At 38.9% G+C, this 10,376-nt stretch overlaps 1 protein-coding gene across 3 annotated transcripts in view; it reads right to left on the bottom strand.

Moving 5' to 3' along the window:
• Positions 1-10,033, bottom strand: part of HEATR1 (HEAT repeat containing 1) — a 50,838-nt gene extending 40,805 nt beyond the window's left edge. For 2 of the 3 annotated variants that reach the window (XM_070781769.1, XM_070781767.1), the window contains exons 1-9: positions 9,913-10,033; positions 9,435-9,595; positions 8,716-8,932; positions 6,519-6,660; positions 4,917-5,018; positions 4,341-4,481; positions 3,189-3,400; positions 2,897-3,030; positions 740-842 (exon numbers count right to left, since the gene is read on the bottom strand). In XM_070781769.1, coding sequence (XP_070637870.1) covers positions 740-842; positions 2,897-3,030; positions 3,189-3,400; positions 4,341-4,481; positions 4,917-5,018; positions 6,519-6,660; positions 8,716-8,932; positions 9,435-9,576 — 1,193 coding nt within the window. In that variant the 5' untranslated portion in view covers positions 9,577-9,595; positions 9,913-10,033. The remainder of the gene's footprint in view (positions 1-739; positions 843-2,896; positions 3,031-3,188; positions 3,401-4,340; positions 4,482-4,916; positions 5,019-6,518; positions 6,661-8,715; positions 8,933-9,434; positions 9,596-9,912) is intronic. The other variant, XM_070781768.1, reaches the window with a different exon arrangement.
• Between the last annotated feature and the right edge of the window lie 343 nt (positions 10,034-10,376).

The following is a 10,376-nucleotide window of genomic DNA, read 5'->3' on the forward strand; positions in this document are numbered from 1 at the left end:
AACCAGATCCACACAGCCTGACCTTCAGAACTTACTACTCTACTCGCCTGGAGGTGATAAGAGGAAGGATTTAACTTATGTCTGGGCTTCCCTGGTGGCTCAGATGGTAAAGAATCTGCCTGCACTGCAGGAGACCCAGGTTCAATCCCTAGGGTTGGGAAATCACCTGGAGAAGTAAATGGCAACCCACTCCAGTACTCTGGCCTGGAGAATTCCATGGACAGAGGAGCCTGGCGGGCTATAGCCCATGGGGTCACAAAGAGTGACTGAGCAACTAACACCTCCACCTTTTTTCTGACTACTGTGACTACATTCTTTTCATTGTATCAAGTTGCCCTTCTACTAAGAAAAGAAAATGGGAGACTCTCAACTATCTTTACTTAGTGGTTTAAGTTTCTTAATGACATTTACTGATTACCAACTGTGATATATTGTTTCTTGCATTTTGGTCCACTTAGTATGAGGAAATTTTAAACAACCACAAATTACATATAATATAACCCAAATTTATCTTCACTATTAACTCTGCATGATCACATATATACATTAAAGATAAACAAGAGAAATTACTTCTTTTCTGTTGCCACAATCACTTGACTAAGTACTTACAATTAGATGAACATGGACAAAGCAAAAAATACATTATAAAGGGATACTGGAAAACTGTTAACCAACCCTGAGAAGTATACTTAGCCACAGAAATACAAATATCAAAAGCATGTCAAAAGTAAGAGCTTACCCAGCCAACAAATGGTCTAAGTTGTTCTTCAGCGATATATTTGTAAGTATGGCTTCTAAGAGTCTCCTATAGACTTGACCATCCATCTCTTCAGTTTCTTCTCCTTAGCATACATAACAAATTAAAATTGACTGGAGAAAAATGTTTTTGCATGTGCATGCTATTAGGTTTTTTATAGCAGAAAATCTTTCTACAGGAATAACTTTAAGACATATATCCACATCCAGCTTTATACCTATTTTCAAGTGTACTTCACCTATTTGGTCATTTGTATCTTTTAAAATCATTTTGTATACATCACTCTCATTTATCCTTTACTTGAAATCCTCTAAATTTTTTAAAAACAAGTACTATCATGCCTCTCTCATTAATGAAACAGAAGTCCAAAGAATACAGTCTTTCCCCAAGCCACATTACAAGCAGTGGAGCTGGGACCTGAATCTACACTTCAATAAACTACCTGAATACAGGCTATACTTTCATCTCAATGCCTCCTTACTGAAGCAAGAGCTGTCATCTTCCATTATGTAAGAATGAATGTTGGCCCTGACTTCATTACTCACCATCTGAACAGGAAATGTACCCTTTCTTTTGTGCTAGTCATGTTTCTAAAACTCATGTTTAAATTGAGATTGGGTTAAGTAAACCTTGTTTTCCAATAAATGGATGTAACTTTAGAGACAACTTTCTTAGAACGTCTTTCTTAGTCTAGTAGCAACAGCACCAAGAATGTCTTCCTTGTCTTTCCATATTTATTGAAAGGCGAAAAACATATACTGCAAATAATCACCTTCTAATTAACTTCTGGGCTTTTTTTAAATCTGGATTTTCACACATGAGATTTTTCATCTTATATTTTCAATGACTCAAGAGAGAAAAACTTTTTCGGGCAACTAGATATTTATTATAAAGGAATCACTAAAGTTTATTAAATATCTAAATGAAAAGGGAAAGTTTGACTCAACAATGTGTTTTAACTATTTTAAAGTAATTCCATCATCTTTTTTCATGTAGAAACATGTAAAAGAACACATATTAAAAAAAAGTACTATCTAGAGGGTGTCACAGAGTAAAGTCTGAAAAACGAATATTGTATATTAACACATATATGTGGAATCTAGAAAAATTGTATAGATGATCTTGTTTGCAACAGAAACAGAACAGATATAGATAACAAATGTATGGATACCAAGGGGGAAAGGCGGCAGGTGGGAGGAACTGGGAGACTGGGACTGACACATACACACTATTGACCCTATGTATAAAACAGGTAACTAATTGGAAGGACTGATGCTGAAGCTGAAACTCCAGTACTTTGGCCACCTCATTCGAAGAGCTGACTCATTGGAAAAGACTCTGATGCTGGGAGGGATTGGGGGCAGGAGGAGAAGGGGACGACAGAGGATGAGATGGCTGGATGGCATCACTGACTCGATGGACGTGAGTCTGAGTGAACTCCAGGAGTTGGTGATGGACAGGGAGGCCTGGCGTGCTGCGATTCATGGGGTCGCAAAGAGTCGGACACGACTGAGCGACTGAACTGAACTGAATGAGAACCTGGGCTTCACTCATAGCTCAGTTGGTAAATCGTCTGCCTACAATGAAGGAGTCCCACTTTGGATTCCTGGGTCGGGAAGATCCCCTGGAGAAGGAAATGGCAACCCACTCCAGTATTCTTGCCTGGAGAATCCCATGGACAGAGGAGCCTGACAGGCTACAATCCACAGGATCACAAGAGTCAGACACGACTTAGCAACTAAACCACCACCACCAATGAGAACCTACTGTATATATAAGGAACTCTATTTAATGCTCTGTGGTAACCTGAAGGGAATCCAAAAGGATATAGGTACAGTTATAACTGATTCATTTTGCTGTACAGGAGAAACTAACACAGCACTGTAAAGCAACTTTACTTCAATAAAAATTTAAAAAAATACTGAGTGTATTACTCAATTAACAAGGTTCTCCCTTCAACCAATCTGCTCCCCACCCTAAATGTTTCTCATGTCAGAAAAACAGACAAATTACACAAAAAGAGTTGGACAGCAGAAAACTCTAGATATCTAAAAGATATTAACCAGGGTGTGATTTTTATCTTAAGAAAATTAAATATGAGAAAGTAAGTTTTTGGACACAACATGTAAAACCATTTACCTGTAATCTGATTAATCATGGAGACGACCAGGTGGGGAAGCATGTACCTCAGAAGAGGACTAATGTCGTATGTTTCAGAAATCCCATGAAGTAGTGTAATAAGATTAGGAACATTACACAAGTGAGGAAATGGCCTTTGAAGAAACAAGGACATAAGACGTTGACTTTACATGTTAGAAGACAATGAATGGCAATTTTTAAAAATAGCATAAAATTTATCCTATGAAAAAAACTACTCAAAATAACTTCATTCACCTCCAATTATCATCATTCACAATTCAATTGTACGTACTTTTTCCCCAGGCTCTCTGGCTTCTGTCTCTGAAGGAGCACTATCAAGCAACTCAATCCATCCTTGATCAGAGAGGGAATTCTGATCAGTGTTCTGATAATCTGTGAAGCCAAGGAGTTAACGAAGGTATCTTCCATGGTCACTTTCACGGAAATCTGACATATTATCATGTATGTTGCAGCTCTGTAATCTGGTAAAGATGATTTCAATCCCTGAATATTTTTTAAAATATAAGGAAAAGCGACAAACTATGTTATTTTAGCCTACTGGAAAATGTTACTCTACTTTGACAAATTCCAAGTGTCATAAATTAGAGATGAATACAACCTAATGCACACTGAGAGTCAACACTCCTCGGAAGTGAAAAATCAAGATGCTGGCCCCCTTTCCTGAGGGGACATGGAAATGAGACAAGACTCTCGGATGACAGAAGGGATCTCAGAAGGTCTCCTAACTCAAACATCCACTACACATGCTAAAAGGAGCAAAGGAGTCTTCTTTTATTTGCAAACATCCACCTGTGTAAGGGAGACTTCAGAAACAAAACAGTACCTGATTAAAGACAATAATTTGGGGACTCTGGTGGGGGGGCTTTTGCAGTTCGTCTATGGGGGACCTGGAAAGGCAGGAAGCTATGAGGCACTCGGGCAGGAGAAACATCAAGAAGTCAATACAAAAGGAATGAAAAGAGAGCCTCTGCCTTGAAGAAATTTTCTAATTCATTCTCTTTTAAAAACAATTTCACTTTTTCTTTTTTTTTTCTCAAAGATTTTCTGATTTAGACCATTTTTTAAAGCCTTTACTACATCTGTTACTATATTGCTTCTGTTTTGGGTTTTTTGGCCACAAGGCATGTGGAATCTTAGCTCCCTGACCAGGGACTGAATCTGCACCCTCTGGGTTGGAGGGCCAAATCTCAACCACTGGACCAGTCAGGAAGTCCCCAACATTCATTCTTAAGGAGCTTCCTAACCAAGATTCCACTCTGCTAAGTTTTTAAGAAGTCATCTTTTTTACCTAAAAATTAAATTTCATAAACCATCTGAAATAAACTGCCAATGTAAAAACATTTATGCCTAAGTGAAATTTTCAAAAGCAAGAAAATTTCTTCCAGTACAAAATAATCTATTTTACACATAAGCAGGGCCAAACCTTTTGAATATATGGAAACAGCTTGGCAACTATATTGTCGGATAAGTTCTCGGCAGCCACCAGAGCAGACACGATGGTAGAGGCATAGAAAGTTAAGAGCACCCTCAACTGACTGGAACTCCCAGGATACTCAGCAAAAACCTGGAACAAAAACCACAAACCAAACACATTCAGGAGTGAAAAGCTAATGAGATGTAAGTATAAAAATATTTATAGCTCTCAAGTACTTCAGGCTGACACTAATTTTACCATATTAGACAAATACATTTAACAGTTCAATTAAACATGGCAAGAATAAACAAGCTTTCTGACATTTTTAGACGGTGTCTTTGTTTAAACAGTCATTGTAAAGAATTTGGTAAGGAAGACAATAATTTATTTTTGCAGAAAAACAGTTTTGATGATGAAAGACTGATCAAGCTGCTCATCAGAAAAGATGAAGAAAAGATGAGATCACTTAACAAAAGGCACTTCTTCAAAGTCCCACTATTACTACAAACGGCCATTTGCTTTCTCCAGGCCGAGGAAACAACCTTCTAATGGAATCACACGTTCATGAAACAGTGTACTACTCACCTTCACAGATTTTGTCACCAGACTACAAATGAAATCCATGAAGCCAAGATCTTTGTAGCAGTGGGTAACCAAAGTTCCTTTAGCTAAGGGCACTCCAGATTGCTGTTACAGACAGGAAGAACCAACTGTTAACTAAGGATAATTCACCAACTCATCATTTAAGTACCTACCAAAGTAACAGCTTCAAACTGCTACAGTTCATTAATACAAAATATAGTCTTCCATTATAACTGGTGGTAAAGAAGAGATTAACATATAAAATTATGCAAACTTAAGAAATTCAAAAGAGAAGGGCCAGCAATGTGTGTGGAGGTACTCAGTGAAAAATGGTTACTTATCATGTGTTGCATTTTGATATGTATTTATCTAAATCCAGATTCTCTAGGTTCTCAGTAACTCTACCATTTAGACTTGGTTTTTCAGTCAATGGGCTATGGTTTTGTCACTGCTTTACAGTAACACTAGTAACAGAAATAGACCAGGAACCCAGTCAACTTATACTGCTCTTCCCACGACCTAGCACTGGGCATGGCACATATAAGTGCTCAATAAATTTTGAATAGATCAATGAAAAGATAATTTGCAGCAAACTGTAATAGATAAGTGTGGTTTGGATACCCGAAACAAGTGTGTCTAGAGAACAGCAGGGTCTGTGTGTAGATTAGGGAAAAAAATAATGTTACTAGCAAAATGAGTAAAAGTTTGATAGGCTTTACTACAGATTGGCCTTCTCCTCCTGAATATTCTTTAAATGCTTTACATCCAAATTCTTTTCTTCTTTAATTAAAATTCCCATTCCTTTCTCTTTACTATTCTGATCATGGACGACCTGACATCAACCAGAAAGTTACTCGTTCCAAGGTCACAGCCTATTAGCCTACTTTCATCCCATTTGCTGCCTGCTGGCCCAAATCACCACTCAACATTTAAAAAATTCTTGCTAACAACATACATCTACTTTCTTTACTATAGTTACAAACAAGGTGGTAATGGCAAGTCAGTTGTTTTCCTGCAAAATTACACTATCTGATCTCAGCCAGAGCCTTCCTGTAAGGCAATCATCCTATTATTTATCTGTAAATTAATTCTTAGCATCTTCTTCACAATAATAATTTCCTGACGTCCTTCAAGTCTTTTTTTTTTTTTTACTTTTTCTAAGTATTTTATGCTTTTCTTCACCTGGCTTTTTTAAGCTTTTCAGTTCCAAAATTCTAAATGCCAGACAGCATAGTATAATGGAAAGACAAGCTTTAGAATCAGATCTAGATTCAAATCTTGACTCTGCCACTTTAGAGCTGCTTGAACTTTGGTGAGTAACTTAATTCTCTGAGCCTGTTATTTATCTGTAAAAAGTTTTTTTTGTGTGAGAATCAAAGATAATAAAATACAAACTGCCTATTCTACTATCACATACCAAACAAAAGCCAGCTATTATTCATACTAGCCAGCTGTTTTACCATACTTTCAAATGGAAGCTAGGAAATAAAAGTGATGGAGGTAATACTTGGTGTACTCTTAGGAACACCAATGGCTTTATTTTTTCCAAATACCTTTAATGAAGCCTTGCAATTAATACAGATACATGTCATTCAACAATCATACCTTAATTGGTAATAACCAGAACCATTTGTGCTTTGAATTATTTATTTTTAGAAGCTGTATAACCCTCACAAATATTCTTGTCTCGTGGTATGGCAGAACACAAGCAATGAGGCTATCTTGATTATAAAGATGGATATGGAACCTGGAGAAAAAAGAAGCAAACAATTCAAACTGATACAAAACTAACAAGCATGTATTTCCTTATGTGCCCAAATGGTACATCAGTGACCTAAACCCACTTAAAACAACGATAAAACTAGAAGCAAGGTATAGCACACTTAAAGCACAGACATTAAAGTATTCAATAGGGTTGGCCAATTCTTATGCAGTAATATTTTTAAATATTCAATATCAAAATTGACATCCATTCACTTTTTCTCAACCTTAAAAAAACCCATTTATTACATTAACATGATTTTGGGATCACTGCAGTCAAACCAACAGAAAACCAAACTGGGTCAACTAGGCAACACTCAATTCCTCTCTGTTCTCCAAAGTTCACCTTCCACAGCTCTTTCCTCAGTTTACCTGACTATTAATATCATGATCCTAAAACCAGAAGACTAATTACATACAAAATCATATTGCCTTCTTTGAATACAAAAATTATGTAATTACAAGCATATTGAATTTGTCCATGAATTTTACAAAACTTGATATTGGTCATGCCACCTAATTAACATAAGAGTTTTATTAATTCTGTCAGATTCATTAAATCCTTTCTAGCCTTTAAGATATTCTTGCCTGGAAAATCCCATGGATGGAGGAACCTGGTAGGCTGCAGTCCATGGGGTCGCTAAGAGTCGGACACGACTGAGCGACTTCACTTTCACTTTTCACTTTCATGCATTGGAGGAGGAAATGGCAACCCACTCCAGTGTTCTTGCCTGGAGAATCCCAGGGACGGGGGAGCCTGGTGGGCTGCCGTCTACGGGGTCGCAAAGAGTCAGATCCGACTGAAGTGACTTAGCAGCAGCAGCAGCCTTTAAGATCTAAATCCTTTCCAGGCTTCTTTCTCAAGATGTTTTTCTTAATTCTCCCAGCCAAGTGATCCCTCTGTCTAAGCTCTCCTATCCCTTCTCTCTTATAGCACCACACCTCTTGCCTTTTATTAGTTCTGTATTAGGGCTTTAGTACTAGCCAAGACATCATTTCCTCCGTGAAGCTTTCTTCAACTACTTTAGGCATCACCATACACTCCCAAAACCTTGTATACACCCTTACTGTGGCATTTATTTCACAATGGTAAGAAAGGGCAGCATATTTATCCTTGTATTGAGCTTAATGTTTGCTAAATAAATAAGTTACATGAATAAATAAATGCAAAACCAAAGGCAAAAAGTACTCCTTACAATAATGATCTATTTGGGGGAAATTAAATGCTAGAAGACAGAGGGAAATAGTACAAATTTGACTCTTTTTTTGTCTGAAGAATCTAATGATATGATAATCAGAAGACCCAGGTTAAACTATGTTTTCTCAGTGACTCACTGGCTTCCCTTAACCCCATGCCTCCAGTTAATGAAGTGGAAGCCTTTCTACTTTTAAAACATACATAAGAAAAAAATGTATTAACTATGATGTGATACCAATGTGATGTAAATAAATGAGAAAATAAACTGAGTAAACTTAAGACAATTTCAAAAGGAGATGAAAGATCAGGCCTTGGAAACAAATTTATATCACCGCTTACTAGTCATGTGGCTCTGCCAGCTTAACTTTCTACACCTGTTTTCTCAATTGTATAATGGGGATAAAAGAAGTACCTCCCCCATAGGAATGTTGTAAGCACTGAGGTAACACATATATGCTTACCATCCGGCCTGGTGTAAAGTGTTTCATACACATTAGCTATTATTGCTTTTCTTAAGTTATTATTCTCTTCCCAAGCCACCATTTTTGTTATTTTGGCAAGAAGTTCAATAACACTCATTGCCCCAAATATGCAGTAGCAATTTGTAATAGCGAAGTGACATAAGCCCCTTAGAACTAATGAGGTTAGACTATTTACTCAAGATCTTCTAAAAAGTAGTTTTACTTTTCACTATCAATAAATATGAGTTCAACATAGAAGGACATGCTTATCTCACCCAATACAAACCATATTTATCTCAATATTTAAATTAATAAATGTTCTCATTACTTAAAAACATCAATGTTATCATCCCATAATTATTTCTGTAATTTCATTTGCTACCTGTGGATCAACCACTCCAGACACTTCTGTGCAGGCTTCAGCAGGAAGTAAGGAGACAAGTGAATAAGAAACAATGAAATGTTTTCATCCAGCTGTTTGTTCACTGCTTTGGTCTGAACGCTGCGCTCCAAGGTTTTTGCTAGCTGGCTGAACAACGGTGCTTCAAATTGCTCAAAGGAAGGATCAATTCCAAGCAGCTCTTCCAGGCCAGTGCATCCTAGGAAAACTCCAGTTTATTTAACAATTCTTAGCAAGTAAACTCACCTCGCACTTCTTTTACAGTTTTAGTTTTCTCTAACACTCTCTCTTTTAGAATAATACAGTCCCAAACATAGATTTCTATCCAACATAAAAATTAAATTTCATCTCACCAAGGAGAAGAAAAAGTATCTCGAGGCAGGGGGCCTTTCTTCTTTTTTTCCAATACAATTTCAGTACAATAACTAGGCCAGTCCTTGGAAGACCCCTCCCTGAGCCCCTAACCTCTGCTTCCTTTCTACACCTTAGATGACTCCCCGCAACCTTGGTGTGAAATTCAGATACGGCTACCTATACACATTTTATGTATCTAGAACGTAGTTATTTGCCATTCTCTTTCCCTTAACAACATAAGTCGAGTTAGCAAGTTACAAACCGCTAAGAGAGCGGATCAGAAAACACAGCAACATCCGGGTAACACATGCTTCCCAGGGCTTTTCCTAAGTTAAAAGGCAGCTCACCAATGGCAAAGGCGGTGTCTCTGTCGATGGTGGCCGCTTCCTTGGGGTCAAACAACAAAGAGGCAACTTCATCTCTAGATAAGAGACTGGAGTCACTCTGAGGGAGGGCGAGTCGTTGGAGCTGCTGCGCTAAGGACGTCATCGTTCACGTTGGCAGACTTCTAAAAACACAGGTTAAGAAACAGATCCACCGTGAGAACCCTCTACAAAATAGTAAGACGGCGTAACGGGCAAACAGCAAATGTCTCACGTATAAGCAACTTTCCTCCGCACTCAGCGCGGCTGCGGACACATCACCTGCTGTCCAGGAACCCCCAGACGCCAAACGTGCAAACCCTAAAGCAACAGCGATAATAGCTAATGACATCCCCGAGGGCCGCGCCAAGCGTTTCTCAGCTCCAACTCCGCGGAGACTCGAAAAGCCGAGGACATCTTTACCCTCCCCTGCATACCGCCCCGACTCAGAGCCCCTGCTCACCCAGAGCTCGACTCTGGACTGGACTCAGAAGCCAATGAATCTTCACAGCAGCTCCCACATGGGTACCAAGAAGCCCAGCTCTCGGCCGGAAATGTAGAGCACGCCTCGCGCGAACTTCCGGTTTCAGGCACTACGGCAAGTGAAGAGGTACAAGCTTGCCGGAAAGTGAAACGATGACTCCGCCCCCAGGCGGCGAAGCCCCGCCCCTCCGCCGCGCGGTCCTGATCTGTTGGAGGCTTGAGGTCTGTACTTGGCTCGGTGCTGGGTCTGTTTCTGACTGGGCCTTTTGTGATCTTTGACGTTCCTTAGCAGAAGTCTATGGGGTCGCACAGAGTCGGACACGACTCAAGTGACTTAGCAGCAGCAGCAGTAGCAGCAGCAGCAGGAATCTTTCATTCAACATACTTATCCAGATTTTTACTACATACCGGCAGCATGGTGCAGTGGTTAAAACTGAACCATGC

Source organism: Bos indicus, chromosome 28, assembly GCF_029378745.1.
Source record: "Bos indicus isolate NIAB-ARS_2022 breed Sahiwal x Tharparkar chromosome 28, NIAB-ARS_B.indTharparkar_mat_pri_1.0, whole genome shotgun sequence".
In the NCBI taxonomy this organism is placed as follows: Eukaryota; Metazoa; Chordata; class Mammalia; order Artiodactyla; family Bovidae; genus Bos; species Bos indicus.